The 24,201-nt window shown below is 41.3% G+C and overlaps 1 protein-coding gene across 5 annotated transcripts in view; it reads left to right on the top strand.

The window, feature by feature from the left end:
* TEAD1 (TEA domain transcription factor 1) overlaps positions 1-24,201 on the top strand; it is a 156,830-nt gene that overhangs the window by 88,722 nt on the left and 43,907 nt on the right. For all 5 annotated transcript variants that reach the window (XM_027881798.1, XM_027881795.1, XM_027881794.1 and 2 more), the window contains one exon: positions 21,936-22,000. In XM_027881798.1, coding sequence (XP_027737599.1) covers positions 21,936-22,000 — 65 coding nt within the window. The remainder of the gene's footprint in view (positions 1-21,935; positions 22,001-24,201) is intronic.

Consider the following 24,201-nt stretch of genomic DNA (forward strand, 5'->3'; position numbering starts at 1 on the left):
ATACCCTACAGTTGGACACACAGGCACTGAAATTATGCATTCTGGGTCCCGTGGCGTCTGGCTGGAACAATTGGGGCGCTTGTTCTGTGATCAGCACGTTGTTAGACAGCAGAGTCTTTTAACGTGGTCAGCTGAGCTGTGTGTCCGCTCTGTCCTTTATGCACTTTATTTTATGGTTGCGCACACAGAGGACGATGGAATCAATTAGCTCCTTGTCTTGCAAACAGGGCCCAGCTTTCCAGAAGAGCTGCAAGGGTGTGTCTGAGAGCCAGACAAGCTGGAGATTTCTCTTGGGCAGCTCGTGGGCTGGTTTCAAGTTACTCCATGTTTTATTGTCTCCTATTTGCTGAACCTTGGGTTTCAAATGATTGCGCTGGTTCCCTGTGCTTCTTAAAGGCGCAGGTTCCTCCAGCTTCCCAGGCCAAGAGAAGGAAGTACATGTACACTGTATTCTCCATAGAGCCAGGTAGTGGTTTCACCTGAGGGTGTGTGCAGGGAGCCAAAAACACACTTTGTTACTGGTACAGAGTGCACAGGTAGAGGGGCTAGGCAAGGAAAATATCTGTTGGCTGTGTATCCTGGATTAAAAGGCTTATCTTCCTTGTATTACTCTTCAAAGAATAATTATATCTTACTATAGTGAGTTCTTTCTCTTGTTTTTCCCCTAGTTGTACTGTACTTGATGCCCTGTGGTGTGGAGAATCCCCCATGTCATGCTAAATGCACCTCCAGAAAAAGGTCTTCTTGACAATGTATTGCACAAATCAGACAAAGCTGCAGTGAGTTAGACACTGAGAATAGATCATCTGGGCCAACCCTGAAATAGGGAAATCCATTTTAATTTTTTTAAATTATTATTTCATTTAACTTGGCACCCTTGTTTTTCTGTGAAAAGGCTGAGAAAGAAGAAATATCTCCTATTTCATCTATACAGCATCTGATGTTAAACTTTAAAAGAGTTTGCAGTTTCTTGAAGTTGAAGTGCTCTTTTTTTTGGCCTGTATCAAGGAAGGCTACAACTATTACTTAAAAACAGCAGCTAGAGAGCTGTTGCTGGTAACTTTCTGTAGCAGTGAATTGACAGGTTGACCATATGCTGAGTGAGGGATCATTTCCCTGCCCTGGTGCTTAGAGTGTTCTGAGATCCTTTGGATGAAAGGCACTCCAGTCAGTTTTTCCAATGTTGTAATTGTTGTTATCTTCACAGTTGAAGAACGTCAACAAAGAGCATTAAAAAGACTGTTACTATCCCTGGCAACTGTGAAAGAGGAGCTTCACCTACCTTTTCACTTGTTGTGCCCATGAGCTGAAGTCCAAACACTGAAGACAATACAAAGAACTCCTATACCAGCCCAGCATACAGAGAAATGTATTCATATTTGAAGCATAGGTGCTTTCTTCAGGCATTTGCGTTTCAAAATTGTACTTTTTTTGTGTTTTCCTCTTTTTAATTAACCATCAGGGCATTCTTTTTGCTTTCCTAATAAAAATTTCTTTAGTTTTATAGCATGAAAAATGGTTCATGTTTTTGATCTGCTTGAAATAATGGCCTTAAAGAGTTGGGTGTGCATCATGGAAATATCTTTCCCTGTCATCACATGTTTTTTTTTCCCAGGTACAATGGTGTCGCTTGTCAGTTTTCTACCTTCAATTCCCGGAGACTTTACTTTGCCCTGTATAAGGTGTCCTTTTAAGCTTGTGTTTCCCTAACTCAAAATAAGGTATATCATCCAAACACTGATTGTCAAGTTAGCTGGAGATATCTTTTTGTAAAACAATACTAAGATGTAACAGTTCATTTTCACACCTTTGTGTTAAAATTAAAGAATATGATTTCAATGCTTTAGATCCTGATGTAGGCATCTTTAAACCCTGCAGTGACAAATGAAATCGATTTGTAAGGTCACTTTTTTCTTTCTTGTTTAATTGGTAAATGATCCCTTCATGATCCAAAGGTTCTTCCATATAAAACAGAATAAATGTTAAGTTGTACCAGAGATGTCAGGCTGCATTCCTGGTGAGACTTTTCTGAAGTGGTCAAGGTTTCTTCTGCTTCTTGCACTAATCGTTAATAACTATGCTGTTGTCACAGCTCAAAAACTTTCCTATTGACACTTCAATCATTTTTAAAGATCCTGAATGTTCGGCATGTATTAAAGTAACCTTTTGCACTCTATTAAAATTTAAGCACTGCTCGATTTTTAGTGAATGCCCAAGCAACTGGATCATGAAAGCATTACCTTGTGCCAAGGGCATGATGCAGAGCACTGATTCCTGTTTAGCAAATAATAAGAAGTTTGACTTTTCATTTACACATTCTGCCAATTGCTAACAAGTTTCCATCTTGTTCAAACACTGGATTGATCCTAAGAAATTGAAAATATTGATTTAACCCTCTGCCTGATTTGTGCTGTGGGCACCTGCTAGTACAGTCTTAGCACATTACAATTGCTTGGCCGTAATTCCTCAGGGGACCACTAATAACTACCACATTTGTCTTTTCATCTTCTGAAATTATGCTAGCAGTTGTCCAAGTCAATTGTGATTCATTTGATACTGCTCTCCTTCAAGACATATTGCAACCAAATAGACTTGCTCACCAGTAATATATCTGATGACATAGTTAGTTCTAGTTAATTGACAGAATGATTCAGGCTTTTATGGATGGCATTAATTGGTCCCTGGTGTCCATGCAATAATTGACCAGACAGTGTAGGCTACATTAGCTTCTCATCCAGTCAGAACAGTGGTAAGATGAGGTAAATGTGGTACAAATGATAAAATGGCTATATTTTAAATCAAACATTTATAAACTATAGAAGTGGGAGATTGTGGCATCAAGAGGGTCTGAATAATGGGAATACATAAATGTCCACATTCGAGGGTTGTATTTTGTTGTGTTTTTTTTTTCCCCACACAATTAACACATGTGGTAAGTCACATTTAGATGCCTTAATGGACTCTGAATCGTGGTTTAATGTGTAAAGCAAAGTAGATGGAAGGGCTGCTCGTGGTTTTTTCAGCTTCTGTGTGTTTATATGCTGCAATTTTAAACCTGGTTTAAGCCTAGTGTTAAGCATTAGCTGGAAGTTAAAGGTGGGACAGTCCCTTGCACTGACAGGAGGTTCTTATTTTATTTTCCCCTGAAAGAAAAGGAGATGACTTGTGGAATTACTTTAACGTATTCCATGTGTCCAAGAAATGCAAAGCTTATGCTTAAATAGAAAGTGTAATTTGTTAGAAAAATTGAGATAAACAAGAAGAGTGATGTTAAGACAATACTAACTGGTTGCAGCTATTCTTGAAGAGTAAGCACTCAGTGATTTATCACCTCCTTCTCTTCTTACTCTCTGTTCTATGCAAGAAAACCAGAAAGATAAGCAAGGAGAGTCTGCTGGGTGTGGCTATCAGATGCTCAGGTTTAGAGGAATGTAACTAAAAAGAGTCATAGAATCACAGAATATCATGAGTTGGAAGGGACTCCTAAGGATCACTGAATCAAAATCCATGCTTCTCACAGGACTACCTAAAACGAAACTGTCTGAGTTGAAGCAAAGAACAGCATTGGTACTGTAGGGTTTTTGAGTTTGGGGTGGGTCAGGGATATTTGTCTTGCAGGCCTATCACATGGTTTATGGTGTGCCTATCACCCGGGGCTCTGTTATTACAGGTGTAGATTTTTAGGTCATAGAGAAAGAAAATATTAAATATACATCTAGTGGGGAAAGAAAAGGAATTGGTGAAATACTCCTCTCAGTGTATTTTCTAGTGCATTGCCAATTTAGTTTTTAGAACTTCAACATGGGCCTTGAAAGCCTGTGGAGGTTTTTAAATCTGGAAGGAATTGTCTTGCTTAAAATTTAAACTTTGCTTTTTTAAGATCAGCTCTCTGTATATATTCTCACATATCAGGTTAAAAAAAAAAAAAAAAAGTCTGTTCTTATTCTTTTTTTATGCAACTCAAATGTCTTCCTTCCCACTGCAGACTGCAGCACTCCTGCCTGTGCCCATGAGGCAGCCCCTGGCCCCTTGTCCTGCACTCCCCAATCCCATTTATCAGCTCCTTTCCCTCCCATCCACAGTGGGTATGTCCCGCTGTGCACTCCCCCCAGGAGTGCAGTGCAGTGCCAGAGCTGGCCTGCAAACCTCTCCACATCCAATACCCACAGTCCTCCAGATTACAGCCCTCTGAAGCACGAGAGAAGCACTTCTGTCGTGATTTGTAGGAAATGAGGATGTCAATAACAGGTAGGTTGAGCTGCTTTGGGAATAGTCTCTACCCGTAACGCAGAGATTGCTATATTAATAAAGAATGCCAGCCACAATTGGCTTTGATCACTTTATTCACCTGTTACACCCCTTTTCACTGCCCTATCCCTTTTGCTTAAATCTTTCTAAATTGCAAAGTTGTCACAACATAGATCATGCATTCCTTGAGCGTCGAGCTCTTAGAGTGTACTGCCAAGAACAAACAATAAAACCAGTCGCTGCCCTGCTTTAATTTTTATGAATTGTTGAATGTCCTGAACTCCCACTGATTTCAGTCTGCTAGTGGGAATTGAGGGCATTCAGAGATTGCTGGGAAACTCAGCCTTTACACCATGTACATGCTGCTTGCAATGTCTCCACTTCGTTGTAACTTCTTCACAAATCAATCTTTCCAATCTATGAGTAATTTACTGCTCTCCCAGATGCCTTCAGCATGCTGGTATGGTGGGGTTTTTTTGATTTTGTTTTGTTTTGGGTTTTTTTTTGGTGGTTTTTTTTTTGTTTTGTTTTGTTTTGTTTTTTTGAATTAAAACCTGCCTTTGTGTTGCAGGTTGAATGGGTGGATGAAGGAAAAATGGGAAAATCTTGACCAAAGAAAGTCTTCTGCTAGTGCATCCCTTTCTTGTGAAATGGGTCTATTTCTCTGTTCTTACAGACTGAACTACATTTGAGACTGTTCCTAGATGAAGTGGCATAATTTCTTTGCTCCTGAGAAAAACATTGGGTATTTACACATGAGACCTACATGGTACATCTGCCTTGTTGAATGTAAGCACTTGCCATCCTTTGGTTCAGTGTAACCTTCTTGTGCAGACACGAGGTGTTATATTTCCATAGGTCACTTTAAGATTACGATCCTTCAAAATACTGATTTTGTGCAAAGGGATGTTATTTCTGGATCAAGAGCCCTGCTCATAGGTTAGGTCAAATTTAATGTAGTCTGTTACTGAATGTATTGGATTTTATATTGTAGAACTTTCAGGACGATGATTTCTCCTGAGCCCAGTATTGAGTGCTATCTGGTTTTATTTCCCACATTTTAGGAAAAAGACAAGACAATATGAAAGAAAACAGGGGGTTTTAAAGTGTATTTTATTTTATGACAGCAATTAAGATTACATTACGTTTAAAATGCTTTTTGTTATATATATACCTTAAGATGTCACTGTCAACAACTTCAATGAAACCTTTCAAATTCCAAGGAACGGAATTGATCTTAAGAGGGCTTAAGCGCAAGGATTAAGTTTGCCTAATTTATGTAATTTGCACTGGTTTTAAGATTCTCAAATTAGAATAAATTATAATAGTTAATATAACTGATTGCAGTTGACTAATTCCTGAAGCCAGGTAAACATTTATTTAACCTTATAAAGTCAACAGTTCTACCAACTCAGTCTTTTCACCCATAAATGTTTTGACATTGTAAAATATTAATAATTTCCACTTAATTCTGAATTCTTTCAAACCCAAGTTTAGTAAGAGGTATGTATTGAGTATGTGAACCATCAGCTATATAAAAGATGATATAGGATCTGGGATTGAATTTGGTTTTTTGTCCACGAATGTCTCCAGCATAAAGAGCTTTATCTCATGTTTCTATTATGTTCTCTGTTCAAGCAAAGCCGTGAAACTACAAGTTTAGAAGAGAAAATCTTTTTGAAGAAGAAAACTTCTTGATCCACTTTGGTCTCTGTTGATCTTTTCCTGTGATCTTTACTGCATACTACAGGGATAGAGGGTCTAGATAGCTGAGGTGACAGTTTGCAATCATGTTGAAATGCCATAAGCAGCTAAGCTCTAAATTCAGATTTGAATACCACAGTGAAACAGAACTCTCTTTCTTGAATTTTCCTTTTGTCCACAGCCCCAAAGTGGTCCACCAATGTTTGTCCCCAGTCACTTCTGCAAATCCCTTACTTGCTGTTAACTGAACTGGAGGAATGATGATCTTATAAAATATCTTTTTTATCTCCGTGAAAACAGGAAAGCAGGCAGATGGGAGGGAGAACCTATGAGCATCTTGCGGGGGATAGACAGAACGCAGTCCTCAGGAGGTGGGGCACCAGGATCCATGCAAAAGCTCATTGTCAGGACCGAGAGCCACGAGAAAACAGGGCTCCTTGGTTCTGCTGCTTGCAGAAGTACTTGTTCAAAATTACTTTTGGCAGCAACACAAGGACAACTCTTAATTTAAGGGATAATGCTGGCAGGATGGACTATGGGCAAGCAATGAGAGTCAGCAGCTCTTCAGAGAGGCAGTGACTAAGAAAAGGCATTTTCAAGTGAGAGACCTTGATTCCACCCAGCATAGTTCTGTGCCTCCCTGCACAGTGTGAGGACATACACACCACTTGCCTGCCTGGCCAACTGCATCCTCCCCTGTGCAAATATCTGCATATTTACATCTCCCTCTTGACATGCAAGTAGGTCTTACTTGGGAATATACATAACAAAAACAGATTGAGATCTGATTTCTGTGGAGATTCACTTTCTCAGATGTGCAAGACAAAGTATGTCCAGTGGTTGGAGAATCAGCAAATAATTCAGCCATAAAAGTCTGTGATCTAATTTTCAGAGCTGCTGAGTATGTTTAGCTCATATTCACTCTTGAATGACCTTACTTATATATAAAGAAATGTCTGATGTCTTGACTTCTTTTTTTTTTTATCTGGAGAATAAAAAAGAGCCCTTTGTCCAGGTAAGAATGGGAAAAGATGCAAACAAAAGCCTGCCAGGGTGGCAGATGTTACAATGGAAAATAAATACTAGGATGGAAAGATCTGAGTTACTGAATTTTAAAAACTTTCATAAATAGGCTTACATTTTAGTTGAAGTCTTTAATTAATCTAGTGGATATGAAAAGATGAAGGAGAAGCCAGACTGATTGTTTTAAAAGCACTGTAATGACACTTTTGTTTTTGATGTATGAACTTGTTTTTTTAACAAGGCTGGAGTATCAAGCACTGATAGGTGTGGAAGACACTGTGGATGAGTTTCTTTAGCTGAAAGTGAGTGCCATGAAGTCTCAGGCACTTCAGCTTCCATCATCGTGCTACAGCAAGGCAATGATTTGCCCTTTATAGATTGGAAAGGGGATTTGTCCATAATGACTTGTCTTAAGTTTATTGAAATAATTGCATTGGCTGTTTTTCTGTTTCATCAAACATGCGTGCTGTGCACTGGAGTCTTCAGCTATTTGCACTGTTGCTATAGCAGAAATTCTCTTCTTCTATAGTATTAATGTGGAGCCTGAGAGTTTCTGAGGGACCATTTTTGTTCCTTGGATCTATGTTTCTTTCAGAAAATACTATATCATAACTTCAGGCCAAGTGTCTGATGTGATTAAGGTAGCTTCAGGGATTTGCTTTAGTGCTTCTAAGAGCGTCCTTTTGATAGCTGAGGCTTATGTTGTATATACCCCCTTTGGGAGGACTACAAGAGAGAACTGAAGACATGAAACTGCTTCTTGAAATAATAGACCAAAGCTTATGTCATAAAAATGGTGTCCAATCAGTTTGGTTGGTGCTGGAATGGGGCTCTCCTCAGCCTTCATTCTGCTAAAGTACCTCAGAAACAGATGCCACTTTGTGCCAGTGGCCCTGTAGAAATGGGGAAGTTTTCTGGCTGCAGTGAAGAATGCCGGCATGCCCTGTTTCCTTAACAGACTTTTGGTTTCATTCTGAGTTTTGAGCAAAACTGTTTTTCTTGCTCCCACTCAGGATCTTGGGGCTCGTGTATTTCTAGATGTGAGACAGAAGGGTCAGCTCTGCTTTGGACCCAACATCTCCCATTTAGTTCTCATCTTCAGCAAAAGATTCAAGTTAACATCATTTAACAAAACACCTGCGTTGGTTAAAAAATCCATGGGGAACTATACAACATCAGCCTTCTGATGGTTCCACCTCTGTCTTCTTTTCAGTACCATCATGCTGGACCTTTGCAAAAATTTTGTATTTGCTTTTTTAAAAACAAATCCAGTTGGGAACAAAAGTTCAATCGTAAGATTTTCTAGCTTTAATTCTTCTACCATTCTGCTAGTAAGAGTTGGAAAGGTGATCGACTGCAAGGCATTCGTTTGTACCCATTCTCCCTTGAAAGCCTCATGCCTGAGTGTACAGCGATCCCTGACAGTCCTAAGAGAGGTTGTTCTGCTTCAGGCTTGCAGAATACCTTTGAGTGTCCTTTTGGCATGGGGCCGCTGTCTCTGTAGGTGTCAGGGTGGTCTCCTGTGCCTGTGCAGGCAGCAATCCCAGCTGCCCACTGGTGTCCATACAATGGGACAGGTCCCTCCACTGCTTGCTGGTGTGGCAAGTTTGGTTTACAGGTACAGGAGAAACTTGAACATGTTTTTCCCTTTAAATCTGTTTTCACACTCATAGCTGTTCTGAGAAGTGTCGTGGCAGCAATTCTTCCACTCCTTTGCCTGACTTTCTACAAGTGAAATGTTACTGTTCGGCAGAGCCAGGTTTCTCACTGACAGGGTGCAGCATGTACATCTCACTTTGGGTGCAGCCCAAAGTATTGCTGTCAACATGAGTATGATCAGTACTAGGCCCCTGTGAAGTGCTGCAGTGCACTCTCCCCCATCTGGCTTAAAAAGAAAGGAAAGGAAAAGAAAAAAACCCAAATCTCCTAAGTCCAGGCAAGGGGGCCACACATGTTTTAATGACAGATACTTTTAAAGCTTGTTTGCGTTTGGGTGATAATATACTTTAGTATAGTAGGGGAAATGAGAAACTTCACACATGGCATCTGGAAATCCTTGTGGCTCACTCCCCTCCTTGACAGCAATAATGTGGCTGTAAATTTCCCCCAACAGAAAACATGTAACTGCATCAGCCATACCAGAAACCACCTTTCATTTTCTTTTAAATGAATGTGTTGTTTTTAATCTCAGCTTTTTAATAGCTTCATATAAGCATTTGTGAGCCTCTGAGGTAATTAAGTATATTTTTACTTCTTGTTCTTATGTCATAGAATCAAGGAATCATTTAGGTTGGAAAAGATCCTTAAGATCATCGAATCCAGCTGTTAATCTAACATGGCTAAGTCCACCAGTCCTTATGGAAAATCAGTCTATAGCTCAATTTAGTGTCTGGAAGGGCGAGTACTGATATATTCATATGCATCTCACAAAAGATGAAAGGGATGTCACTCTCACAAGCACTTTTGGTAAGTCTCTGCAGCACTAATTTAATCTCTTTGTGCACGTGCTATAGCTAAGTCTGATGTCAGATGGAGTTTCTTTGGCTGACCCAATGACCATTTCTTTGTCTTTTAATAGCAAAAACCTAGTGTGTGCTAAAATATTGATACTGGTGTGATTGGCAGCTTCAGGATGGAGTTGCCAGCTGCCTCAGTGAAAATGCCTTTATGACCAAAACATAAAAGGATCCAAATATAATAGAGTACTTTGAGATTTGTAAAACTAAGAAATTTAGTGCCAGGTGGAGTTGGCAGAAGTTTAGGTACAGTGTAGTAGTCTGTACACTGTCTGTGCTTTAGCAATGCACTGAACCACTATTTCTGTGCTTGCATAGGCAGAACCTTGTGAATTAGGAAGAGGGATGCTGAGCGTGTTGCCACTGCTCTGAAATACCCTTTTGCCACAGGATGCATCTGAATTCATGCCAGTGTCAGAATGTTGAAACCAACTACGGAGTATTTAACACTTGAAACCCCTTTTTCATTTGTCGATCTCAGCTGGTGAAGATCAGGACCACTCCCTCACTGATGTTTTCTGTGTGTCAAGGTGCATTCAGCTAGCCACTGGCCAAGGCTGAAGTAAGATGCAGGAGTCTTGTTCAGAACTTTGACCAATAGGCAGTAACACTTGTAAAACAGCCTTCCTTATAGTGTGTGTGACAGCGTGCATGTTCGGCTGGGTGCAGGCTGTATGCTACGGGCTGGGCAGAAGGGTAGTGATCTTTAAAGACGAACCAATATGGGGTGGAGGGTAATCTTGGAAACAACCAGGGAAGGGGAAGGATTGCTGTTACTTGTCCTTACTGTTTGGGAAGGATAGGGGGAGGAGAATACCAAATCATCAGGTTAGGCTGAACAGATGATAAAGTCACATGAGCAAATGGAGAGCTTGGTAGGGGCAGAAATCTCTAAGCCACGTTGACTGCAGTTCCAGGTATATGTGTATTTAAGCATTCCTGCTTTGCTGCATGAAGCTGCCGTGCTCATAGGTCCTGCCTGTGCACCCATCATGGGTCTGGTGATGTTAGTGTGAGGAACATGTCCCCACATCCTTGTCCTAATGGCAGCCCTGAGCCCTCAGCCCCTGGAAGCATTCAAAAGGCACATGAATGAGGCACTTGGAGACATGGTTTAGTGGCGGACATGGTGGTGCTGAGTTGATGGTTGGACTCAATGATCTTGGAGGTCTTTTCCAGCCTTAGTGAGTCTGTTGGAACTGAAAAGCCAAGTCCTTCTGCTCCTTGTGAAATGCCTGGTATTGCTGTCAGGACTAGAAGCCACGGGTAATGGGGGCTGCTCCATATGATAACCATGGCATGGATGTGGGTGGAGGGAAGCATCTTTCGTGAATCTGGGATATTTAGAGAGCTGACATCTATAACAAGCAAAACTGTGAAAGGAGCACAGGGACTCGACAGAGCTGCAGCTGGAAGCCCAGTCTCCTCTCCCAGTCCCATGTCAATGGTACTCAGGCACAAAGCAACCAGAGTGTAAAGTTTCTTTCCTACTGCGTCAGGCCTAAAGAAAGTGGGATTAAGAATTACGCGTGAAACTGTGTTTGCACTCCATTACTCATTTATCCAAAACAAACAAAGAAAAGGTTTCCAAATTTACACTTTTTAGATAAATGTTATGTAAAGTATAAGTATGAGCTTGGAAGCAAAAGCAAGTAGTGATTTACTACAGAAACAAATTAGTGGTAAAAAGATTATAAATAACTGTAATTTTCTCTTGGTTCTCTGGCATGTCCTACCCCTTAAATTATTTTTCTTTACAGAGCCCTCCCATCATCCAAAGCAAGCACTTTGACTAAAATAATTTATAACAAAGATTACAAATGTTAGGGCTCTAATGTATTTGGCGGATACATGAAGCAAAGTTTTCTTATGATTCTCCAAGATAATCCTGCAGATTTTGAAAGGCACAAATGGGTGTTTTCAATGATAGTGAAATCAGCAGCATGGTATTTCTTGGGATATACTGTGGGATGCTAGGGGCCATGAAGCCTGGGGCATAGGGGCAAGGAGAGCCAGGCAGGCATTTTTCACTCTGACAAATGAGTGGGTTATGAGGAACACTTCCAAATTTAAGCAAAATACATTATGGTGCAGTAGTATTTGATTACTCAACTCTTCATTGCTGTATCTGTTAGCTGAGCTTCAAAATAAGCAGTGGTGTCTTCAGTTCTTTAACAGTTTATGGTGTTCTCATACCTGCGTTCATGATGACATTAAGGTTTCTCTTTCTTCCCTTGGACTGGTATGTTGGGGATCCTTCAGAAGTGCAGGGATATTGTTTTCCTCCATTTCAGCTTGAACATCAGTGACCCAGACAGGATCTGCAGGGAGGCAGGAATGGGCAACTGGTCTGGACAGGTTCCTATCACGACTGGAAATATAGACAGGTCTTTCTTTGGGCTGAAAAAAGAGTTAAAGGAGTCTCAATTTTAAACATTTTGAGACTAGGTTTGCAAGAAATCACCCCGTAGCCCAAGTATGTTGTGGGCCTCTCTTGTGGGTTCATAATTGGAGCAAAGTATTTATTGTACTGTAGCTAGAATGACATTGTTACCTATAAAATCTCCACAAAATGTTACTTAGAGCTTGTGAAATAACTTGGAAACCAAGGTTAGTGTTGGATGGATCCCAAGCTCTGCCATTGACCTGTTTTACACAACCCCTGAATGTGGCCAGAACCCCCATCACTGGAGCGAGGGAAGTGACCTGCTCTCTTGAAATCTCATTATAGTAAATGCTGAGTTGAGAAATCATGTCACAGCTTTTCCTGTTGGTAATGTCATCAGTGGGAGAAATCTGCCTCCTCCATGCCTCAGCTTTGCTTTCTGCTAGTGCTGCCATAGGGCACAGTGCAATATCTCACTGGTCATGGAGTCCAGTAACGTATTTGGCAGTAAACACATGTGTTTTGAAAAGTGCTGGATTTTCTGGAGGCTACATTGGATGTGCAAGCCTTGCAAAGAGCGAGACCTCCACTAATTTTACAACTCTTGTCTGACAGACAAATCTTGCTTGCTCTCAGCAGGAGTGAGGGGAAATGTTCCATGGATGTTTCTGGACTTTCTACATCTGTTTGCCTGCTTGTGTGCACTGATTTGTGCATACAGATTCCTTTCAGAGATATATTGTATAAACAATATAATGCTATTCTGTTAGGGGAGTCTTTCATTATGTTACTTTGTGCAGCCATCTCCGAGTCTTTTAAGTACCATCACTGCGTGCAATATGAATCTAGTCAAAAGAAACATGCTGTGATTCAGGCATCTGCCTTTTACAGTTCCTGAGTCACAGGCTTGTACTCAGAACCTCAGTGAAGCATCAATACACAATTTAATGTAATTTTTTTGTCTTTTTGATCATCCCTCTCTGAACTCAAACCACTTTTTTGGGAGTATATGCACCTTAGAAACATGTAAGCATTAAGGTATGCATAGTGTTTATAGTGGTTAGAACACTGTAGTTGTGTAATGCTTTGATAATAAACATGGGGAGAAAAGGATACTGTTGTGATAGTTAGAGTGTATTTCTTAAAGAATAAACAATAGAAAGCAAACCAGCATCCAGAACTTCTCCTCTGCAAATAAGCGTTACTTAAACAATCGTAATTCCTTTAAAAATGAACTTCATTTTGCCTAAGAGAAGGAACTGAACTGAAGCCACCTACTGAGAAATTCTATTTTGCTAATTTTTATCTATTCTGATGCAAATAGTGGTTTTAATCCCCTTAACTCATCCATCATGCATGACAGGTCAGCCAGCCCATTGTCTGTGTATTTGAAGGATTCCTGTCCAAATCAGACTTTCTATCAGTAGCATTGGGCAAGAGTCTGCTCCTTCCTGAAACACTCATGTCACTGAAAAATTACAACTACCTTGGAAAACAACATGGAATTTGCGTGGAATTCACACGGGATCTTCGCAGATAGGTTACTAAGAGTTCCTATCGTAGCAGGGGTAAAAAAACAGAATGTCAGATTAAGGACATCTAGGTTTTTGTATAATCTACTAAACATCTGTAGCTGATCCAGAGAGATGACAAAGGTCAAGTTTGGGGATTTTTTTTCCTGTGGGGATTTCTTTGTATATTCTGAAGCCTAAAAATCACTGCTTGTTTTGAAATGCGTTTTTGATTGCAGTAAAATACAATTTATAATAAGTAGAAAATAATTACTAGGGGCAAAAAAAACCCATGTATTTTTGTAACATTTAAATTTTAATTAAATGAGGCTTAGAGTAAATTGTAAAACCTTCTTTTGTTGAGACAACCAACACTGACAAAATATTAATTAATGAATATTCAGAGAGCTCTCTGGATCACTATTCTCATTTTGAAATATGTTCTGTCTATGTTTTTAAAAACTCAGAAGAAGGAAATTAATAAACATTGCTTATGTGGAATAGTTCCCAGTATGAAGACCTGCCAAACAGAATCCAATGCATTGCATTAATGTCAATGAAGACTTTTGAACCAGCTGTGTCTATGGGTCTTTTTCATTGTTTTCTCTAAAACTGAACCCGGGATAAAAACCAAAAGGTTAAGACTTGACATGAGGAGAATATCTTTCTGTGCTACTATTAGGTCATTTCCCTTTTGCTGTGTAAATTAAATTGCGGTCTTGCTTCAATCTGGGATCATTTAATTGTTGCTGGTTTTAATGCAATACACAAAAAGTTCTTTTCTTTGGAAGTATCATCATGATATAACTTCAATGAGTCATTGTAATTGTTCACTCATTAGCATCCGAAGGGATTATATCAGTTATTTTGTTTCTGGGATCTTTTCTTTTCCCTCTCCTCTCAGGCAACCCAGTTATGGTATGCTTTGCAAGTAGTTAATTTGTGTATAATAATATTTAAGTGGCTTATTGTAATTTTGTGTGTGTGTGCAAACACTGGGGCAGCCCTTAAAGCCCATTTTAGGAACCCTGCAGTCTTTGTTTCCTCATGGTCCTGCCCTTGCACTTTGGTGCATGGTCCCTACCTAAATGCAGAGCCAGGCCCTTGGCTCCCAAAGGACTCAGTGCAGCAACAAGATCCAACAGGTCTAAGGCACTGGGTGAATTTTTTTGCCCCCGCTCTCTTTCCTGGGGACTGTGGGACCTGCCTGTGTCCTTGGATGTGGGTGAGCTGTGTGGCCCCAGTCCTCCAGCAGGTGCCTGTGCAGAGGGATGGAGATCCTGTGCTTGATGCAGATTTGAGACTGGTTATTTTCTCTACAAAGCAAATGAAAAGCAGCTCCCATTCTCTCCCACAGGACTAGCAAAGGGATCTCCTGCCTTGTATTCCCATTATCTAAGGCTGACTAAACTGAGTGTTCCCACAGATTGGCAGATTTGGGCTAGGAAGTAGTAAACTCCTTTGAGCATTACAGATACTGCTGCTTAAAGAGGGGAAAAACAAAAAGGAAAAAAAAAGCAAAGGGGGATCAAGGGAGTGTTTGCATTGGCTCACTGGGCAATTAAAAATACATAAATGAAAGAATTGCCATGAACTTGCCTGAAGGGTCATAATAAATAACATCCTGCATAACCAGTACATAAAGTGTGCTCTATGGTTTTGAGTGAAATGACTGTGTTTGTTTTTAGGGTTGTTGGGTATTTTTTCTTTCAGAAATGTAACAGTTGGAATACAAATAGGCTTATGTTTCTGTAATTGTGGTAAACGTATTTTAAAAATCACTGTTTGATCAACTGCAAATATTACCAGTTCAGAGGTTAAATGCTGTTGTTGAAGTCACTCAGGGAAATCCAGCAGAAGTGTAAATATGGCAGAAAAAGCTAAACAATATGGCAAAGGAATATTTGCTGACTTAAGAGTGCAGGATCAACACCAATATTTTTCCAGTGATGCTAAACCTCTTGTAACTGCTAAATTGGATTTGTAGTTGAATGAAGTATCAGCTGCTGTTGGACAAGCCCATAAAGGCCGGACGGCTGGCCTTTTGTAGGCAGGGCTTAAAGGACGATTGATATGTTTTAGCACTTTTGGGATTATTGTGATTAGGAGGAAGCCATTCTGAATGATAGAGAAAAGGATGTAAAAAACACAGTCCACAGCTGGTAAGCAGCATGTGTTTGCTATAAGGAGAGGTCATGACTAGTTGATCCTGCTGGTTCGGGCATTGATTGACAGTCACGAAGACTTGATATTATGAAGCAGACCCTTTTTTTTTCTCCTCCTCCCCCCTTTCCCCCCCTTTTTTTTTTTTTTTAAAGAAATGATGCTTCTGTTAAGTGAAAGTATTACAAAATCTGGAACACTCACTGGTGGCAAGCTAAATGTTCAGAGACACAGCTGAAAATTTGGAGTTGTTAAAATATCATCTAGAAATTAGTATTCAACCCGTATCTGTGAGAACAGTAAATAGGAGTTACAGAATTAGCTCTTGTGTTTCTGTGTTTGCCTTTTTCATATATGATAGCCTTAAATAAAACCCTCTTTGCCATCTAGTAGAAAATTTATGCTAAGTATGAGGAAATTTCAAGTCCACTGAACTTGTTGACTATTATGTGCCTAAGATATTTATCCAGGAATAATATGTGTAAAAAATATTTTACTAGCCAGAAAACATTTTTTTATCATTTTCTTTCTATTAACCACCTGCCTCAGAAGATATGTAGGTTATTTCATCTTATCTCTGCTACCCATTCAGAAACATAGTGCTTCTCTTTTTTTCTCTTTTTGTTTTCTTTTTTTTTTTCTTTCCGTGAGCAGCCATCCGAAAGCTCGCAAATGCACATTTAAATAGTTGTATCTCTGACTCTTTTTAGTGGGGCTGTACCTCTTTCAAAATTTGAGTTTAGCATACCACACAGGAAAGAACACAAGCTTGCCAACTCCCGCTGAGCGTTTTTTCAAGCCTGTGAAAAGAATGAATTATTCAGCAGTAAGCATGCTTACAGCTGGCCATTTGGGAGCTTTGATGTGCGAATCAGGCGGTTGCATGAATGCCCTTATTGTCATGTTATGTGTACACAGTGTGTGAATTATTGAAAATAGTGAGGCCTGAGCCTCATCTGGTAGAGATTACAGTGCAGGCATGCTGGGTGAAGGTCTGTAATTGAAAATCCCCAGATGCTGTTTATTTGGCCTCTGTCACGTGGCCCTTCTGCAGAAAGCTTGGCTGAACAAAATGCTGCCCGCCTGGGAAGCGGCGCCCAGCCCCCTCCCAGCCCCGCGCACAGCCCAGTGTGCCCACGACTGAAACACCTGCCCATAATATTTTTAAAAGCTTAAATTAGATTTGCCTATAACGTTTAAATAGAGGATGCCTTACTTAGAGGTTTAAACTGCTTAGCCAGTTGTTGACTTGCAGAGCTCTTTTATCTACAAGAGGCTTTTTGTTAGCCAATTTAGCTATAAGGCGTCTTCAGAAAGCGGCACCGGTGAATTTTAGGCAAGATCTCCCAAAGCCAGATATTCTGCCAGCAAACCGGAACAGAAGAGTGCTGGGGTTGAGCGCCATGATTTTGTGAGGCTTTTCCTCCACAGGCTGCAAGCCCCACCACTCAAGGGCCCTGTGGCCACCTTCTGACGAGGAAAATGTTCAAACCAGTGTCCATGCACAGATCCCCATAGCCTAGGGTGGGATCTGGATCCAGCGAGACAAAGATTGAGGTGCTGCTCACAGGGGCTCCCCCAGCACTCACAGCCTGCTCCCTCACCCAGCAAAATTCCCACTAGCTCTCCAAGTTTGGCCCAAAGGCACATGTGCCACACTTAGCAATCACCAGGTCCTCATAGGAGCTCCAAGCAGAGGTGACCAGAAATGGAGTTTACCAAAACCAGCTGAAAAAATATTTGCTATGGTGAAAACACGGCTGTGAGAATGATTTGGGAGATGAAATGGCTCTGCAGGTCTGTCCTCGGACTTCGCAGTAAGGATGGAAATACTTGTTTCAAGCCATAGTCTTGTAGAATTCGGAAAAATTCATAGCCCACCATTATCTGAAAAGAACAGGCTTTTCTACTTGGTCATTGCTTGAATTATTTTGCTGAGTATGAAAACTTTTTTTAAAATTAGCTGTTCGTTTTCAAGTTGCTAATCGGCTTTATTTCCCACACTTGCCTATTTTTATCACATTCGGATGGTGCCTGTTACTGGGAGCTGGGAGGGTGGAGGTTTAATTTGTGTCATTAATGTTCTAAATTAAGACGCCCGCCCGCCACGCGGCTGCACAGGGACGTGATGCAGCGCCTTTGCTACCCTGCTGCTGGCGGGGACTGGGTTTGAGCAGTGATGGCCCAGGAAAAGGCACATGGTGTGTCTGGGGGCACATCCCCAGGTCATGTAGGTCCTAGTAGAGCTGTAGTGGTCTGGTGGCTCCTGTGCAGAGGTGGTAGTGCTATTTTTGGCCCATGAAGGGATTGCCACTTAAGATTTCCTCAGTCAGAGGTTGACTTTCACCTTTGGGGTCCTTGCTCATGCTGGGTAAGTGGGAACCCTCATGAAGACCTTCATGGGGGCTGATGCTTGGCTGCTTTAGGCTGTTCTTGAAAATAACATGAGTGGAGGAGGCTCCCTGCACAAGGGCCCTCTGTTAGAGCAACAACTGCCTCCCCCGCGGGAGAGGCGGGTGGGGGCCTCCCCACTATGCAGCTGCTTCTACTTATTTTGAACAAGAAGAGCAGAAATGTCAGCCCTCCGTGCTGTCTGAGAGGTGTCTGGGATTAGCACACCCTCCCCTGTTTAGGGTGATGGCACTCAGGCATGGGGCAGTAGTTAGGGAAGGTGGAGGGAGCCTATGTCCCACTGTTTGGCAGGAGCAGGGCTGCCCATGGGACTTGGCTCTTCCCCCAGAGGGGCCACAGTGAGGCTCCGGCTCTCCACAAAACAGGTTTTTAGCATCTGCACTGTTTTCTAGATGAACTCCCCTTTTACACCATGCCACGATTAAAAAAGATGTTCTGTTGTGTAAAATGCCTCTCCCTCGGCATCAGTCCAGGAAGAATCACAGTTTGCAATTGCACTGACAGTATGGAAGGACATAACAGATAAAGCCTGAATTAAAAGGGGAAAAAGCAAACCCCGGGAAGCAGCTTATGTAAAATATTTGTTGTGGTCCTCTCCTGATCTTTTCAAGATCCTTGGGAAAGATTCCTGTGCTGTGAAGATGTTTTATCTGACCAGGCACCTCCCCATGCCTCTCTCTGATATCTGAACCAAAACATTCAACATAGGAGACTGTCACAGCGAATGACAAGAAGAAGGAGATGAACATTTACAGTTCATAAACCTGACCTCTTCTCTTCTGCCAGGCAATTTCCCTGATATATATGATAACGAGAACAGGAGAATGTGTATGGAAAGTGGTTCCACAACTGAGATCTTCTTAGAGAGAACAGAGCTATTTATTAATGATGTATTGATCTATTAATTAATGATTTATTTATTTATTTATTTTTCACCCTAAGGTTTTGAATGGCCAATTAAAGAAGTTCCTTGAGCCTCCTTTTGTTTCAGTCTCTTCTCATTCCCAAGAACAGGAAAGGGTTAAGTCTTTCTTTCATTAAAATCTTCTTTGGGCTTTAGTTGATCTGGAGATAAGATAATTTCTGTTAGTATCTGTTAGAATTGGTAAAGAAGAGCTCCAGTGTTTGGTAGATAACATTAAGGCTGTAAACTTTTAGTTGGGGGCATCTATGTTTTATGTGTCAGGCAGTGCTTATGTTTGTATTTATGGCTTTTGGTAGTCCAAAAAAGAATTTATGTCTTTTCAGATCATTGTGGCTGGGCAGGAGGTATTTAGTGAGCCTCATGAGGCTTCAGTATCTCCTGCTCTGGCTAAACCTGACATGTTTCTTTGCTGTGTTGAAAACGTGACAGTAAGAAAAACGTACGTAAGGCTTTTGCCTGGCCACTTTTTGTGGTTCCTTGTAGAGTTCCTTCTCGCTGCAAGTTAGAGCAACTTATTCCACCCTGTTGACTCTTCTGGAGGTGGGCTCTGGCTGGCCTTCACCTTAAGGGAAGTGATCACTTCGCAAAACTACAGTCTTGTTTGTCACACCCCTGCTGGGCTAGATAATGGCCAGAGAACATCCCCCCTCCCAACCTTGATTCATGCCAAAGCACTTTATAGATGAACAGGGGCTCAATCAGAGACAGCACTGGACTGGTGTTTGAATAATACAGTGTAGACTTTCAGTGCTTGGTGTTTTTTATGAAGTTGCTTTTCCTGTCAAGGGCTGCCTGGGAACCTGAGCTTTCTTTTAAAAATAAATTTTGAGCTCTCTTGACTGGGAAGAAAACTGTCAGACCTCAGCTGTGGCCAAGGGCTGCACAGGACTGCCTGTGGGGCAAGGGTGGGTGGAGTGACCTGTGCTGTGCCCATGTGTTTGAAACATCTTCAGCATAGACAGAGGGACATCCTTTACACCACCTTATAGTGTCACTGACCTTTCAGAGTCACCAGCTGCTGATAAGGACAACCTGACAAGCATTTTGCAACAAAAAAAACCACTCTAGGTATTAATGTATGCACGTATTTTAAACATATGCAAAGCAGGTACTTTCTGGAGGGGGGGGCACTCCCCAGCTAAATGAAAATGTGCATTTAGAAATACAAAATGTTCATACCACCTATCACACTGATGATTGTAGAAATGTGGTGATCTCTGAATCTCACCAGGTCGGAGAGGGCTCTTGCAGACTATTGTTTGAATCAGGAGAAAAAACATGAGACTAGAGAGGTACAGAGGTTAAACATTCCCCAGTTTCACCCCATGAACACTAAGGCACTTGTTCACTGCAGATGGCAAGTATCTTGTGAGCACAAAGGGCTGCAGAACTTCTGTGCATTCTAAAGAAAAGATCTTTGCATGAAATCAGGTAACTAGCTGCTCCTCTATTTGCATGCGGAAATCCCTCATTTGTGTGCAGAAGTGTTGCTGGTTTGTGTAACTGTTTACTCATGCAAAATTTACATCTTGAAGTTTGTCCTGAAGAGACCTGCTGAAGAGTTAAAAACCTCACATCCCTGTTACAGTGGCATGTTGTGGGAAACGTGGCACACAGTCCACACCAAAACAAAATGGGACTAAGAGAAAACACAGCTCTGCTCTGAAATGTGTTGATATTTCATGTTCTAGTACCCATTTAGCAAACATGGAGGAGACAGGAATGATGAGACGTTTGATACAAGGCTTGTAAAATAAGGCTCAAAGGGGGAGACAGAAGGAAAGAGGAAAACGAAGGTCTAGTTTGACTAAATGTGTTCAGTCTTTCAGTCAATAAAATGCCCTTCAGACATAGCCAGGCTACTTCAGAGCTTCCCCATCTCTCCCCCACAGCATCAAACTGGAAGAGGTTGAAGCCCTAGCTGACAATAATCTTCTGCATTCCCCAGTTATGTACTCATCCACTTTAAAATAACTTGGTGGGTGACAAGTTATTTTCTTAACCTCCCCATTTTCAGCTTGCTGCTAAATCAGTTTTCTCATTTTCTACATACGAACTACTTATCCCCTGTGCTGAATGCAAATAGCTCTGTAACTTAGGACTTGTTGAACAAGTATATTTAAGTTATTACAGCTCATGGAGAAGTAACATAATATGCAGTGAAAATAAACAGGGCACCACATAAAACTTGTGTTATCTTCCATGTCAGCAATACTTAGGAAGGAAGTTATTTGGAAAGAAAATGTTAGTTTGCATTAGGTAGCATAATGTGTGACTGAAGAAGAGTCAAATAGTTGTTTTAGAGACTTGGAAATACTTTACATTTCCAAGGGAAATAGAGCCCTGAATAACAAACAAACCACAGTGTTGATTGGCCCCATTGCCACAAGAAATTCACAGGGCAACCACTCTTGTGTGTAGAGTTAATGGTGTGATTGATAACCTGCTGAACTGGGACAGTGGTTTCTGTCACTGGAGGAGGCAGAGTGCTTTCTGGCAGGAAGGACAGATTTTGCTGTCCTCCTTGTAGAAATAATACATGGAGAAAAGCTGTAACATCTGGGTGATTGGCTCTCTGGCTTGAGTGGCACACAACCTTCTCAAGAGCAGCTGCTCCTCCCAACAGGGGTCCAGGTGGGCCAGGGGAGCAAACAACGCTCAGAGCAGTTGGAAGCAAAACCAGAGGAGCCCAGACCTTGTCCCCCAGCATGGGAGCTTCTCCAGTGAGAGATCATCCTGGACTCCACTGCTGGCCAAGGAGGCGCCTCTCTTCCTGCAAACAGCTGCAGGACTTCAGTGGGGAAACACTGAACTCGTAGCCCTCTGCATAGTTCCTGTGGCACTTACAGTGCCTGTCAAGAAGATGGAAGAGAAATACTGGTGAACAATGAGAAATACTGATAAATTGTTTACAAAGGAAAAGTGGAGTGTGTGTAAAAAACATTAACCTCATCTGCATGGAGGTCATATGTCAAAATGTGGTGTTTTGGTGGTATTTATGGATGTGAAGCTGCTTGTCCCTTATCATGAATTTTTCTTTGTTTCAGGTAGGAATGAATTGATAGCCAGATACATCAAACTTAGAACAGGGAAGACACGGACCAGGAAGCAGGTAAAATAACCCAGTGGGGAAGTATGCATGTCAGTGAATGACAAAACATGGCATTTTTGGCTGCAGTGGCTGTCTGTGCTTCAGCTCTGATGAGATGATGTACTGACTTCACTGTTCAGATTAAAATATGCTTTTTAGAGGATATTTAAAACTCTGGTGTTGTGCATCATCATTTCAGGGGTGGTTTGAGGATGATTTTTTTATTAATCTATATGTACGTGAACCTGTTATTCCCCTGTAACTGGGGAAGAAAAATTCAAAAGTTGAAGCAAAAGCATAAAGCATTATGCCTTATTTCTCTATAGTATAGTATAACAGAATATAATGATTATTTTGAGATGGTAAATAATGGAACTTCTTAAAAGTCAAGAGAATTTGCTAATATAGTAGAAATTATGATTTTTGGATGTGAGAGGTGAATAAATAAAAACAGTCTAGCAGAACTGATTGTTATCATGCTCTCAGCTCAGGTTAGTTGCTACAGAATGAAAAAATAATTTAAAAAGTCCCCAAAAGAGCCTTCAGGCTCCTGGTCTATGACCATGGTAAGATTTCATTCATCAAAGAGACAGAATAAACCTCAAACCAGTCTTAAATTTTTTTCAGATGGTTATCAGATAACCATTAATTCACCTCATATGACTAAATCCTTTAATTTATAATATTCATGGCGATCAGCAGCCATGCAGAAGACACACGCTCCATGTAGTTTATGCTCTGGTTACTAAACCCTTGCGCTGTCTAAAATTGCCTCACAAGTTGCAGAGTCCCCTCACTTCCTCTAACGTCAGATGCAAGATTCCAGCTCTCATCAACATGTGTGACAAAGGGGACAACAGAGGCTTGCACACTTGCATGCTACACCTGTTCTGTAGTCCAGGGAAAGGTGACTCTGAGTCGGCAGACACAGAGGTGTTCTGCTGCCGGCACTTGGATTTAAGGCACTTTGGATGCTGTTCTGCCCTGAGTGGTGTCCCTTGTCAGTTAGGAGGAAAACACATGTACGAGGGATGAAAAAAAGGCATGAGAAAGGAGAGAAACTTCAGCATGTGGAAAAGGAACAAACCAAAGACTGGCAAAGAAATCAGAAAGAAAAGATCAAGTCCCAAGCTCTGCATGCCATGCCCGTGTGAGCTCCAAAAGTGGGGGGTCATGCTGGGACCATAAAGTTGCATCAGGAGTAAAATGCAGACCTTTGAACTAGATCCTTGGCCAGTATGTGCCAAGAAACCAAGAGGGTTGTGATGGCTTACATGTGGTGATATCTGCCTCCATACTTGTACATCCCTCTATAGGGATTCATAAATCACTTTAGACTGACTGTTTAGAAGTTTTTTTGTCGTTACTTTAGAGTTTTAACTGAGCAATTAAATGTTACAATTGTGCTTCTTGTATAACCTTTAACATCACTAATATTCCACTGAAAGCAAAACAAATGGACATGTGTGAAAACTTGATCTATGTGTTTGACTACGAAATTGCTTACTAAGCAGCAGTATAACTCTGAATTACTCCAAACTGGTTCTCAAGCTGCTTCTCAAAGAAGTCTCTGAAGATGGCCATCAGGGACTGTGCACATTGATCCATTGCTGTCCTCTTCCCTACTAAAATACAGACTTTTTGGTACTATTGTCATAGAATAGTCTTACAGAAGGAGGAAAGCATTGTTTCTCCTTTTCTTTTGCTTTGTTCTTTCCCAGATAGGAATTGTAAAATGTAATGGCCGCAGTCCAAACCTGGACATCACTCAAGCTGATGTCAAGTTACTGGTTCCCACTTACATGGGTGTTATGTGGGCAGACTTGATGCTGAGATTACAGGGGAAGCCAGCACATGTTCAGGGACCTGTGTTGCGCCAGTATTTTATTGTTTGTGCCAGAATTTAAAGCATTTCAATGGAGTCAAAATGCAGCCTGAGTCTTCTCATTGGAGCTGCAGAGCAAATAAATAATGGATAAAGTTTTCTTGGTGCCAAGTTGTGTCTCAAGCCTAGTGGCAAATGGTCAGAGCAGGCATCTGCATCCACAGCAGATGGGGTAGAAATCCTGTGGGCTCCCCATGCGAGAGTGCCGGGCCTGGGCATGGATGGGATCGGTACCAAGGCACATGGGCTACGTCCAGCTGTGAACTGTGTCTTCTATCTTGTAGCTGAATGCACAACCTGGTGGGTTACATGATTTTCTTTCTTTCTTTCTTTCTTT

Source organism: Empidonax traillii, unplaced genomic scaffold, assembly GCF_003031625.1.
Source record: "Empidonax traillii isolate 1590-97213 ecotype Southwest subspecies unplaced genomic scaffold, ASM303162v1 scaffold95:size1152806, whole genome shotgun sequence".
In the NCBI taxonomy this organism is placed as follows: domain Eukaryota; kingdom Metazoa; phylum Chordata; class Aves; order Passeriformes; family Tyrannidae; genus Empidonax; species Empidonax traillii.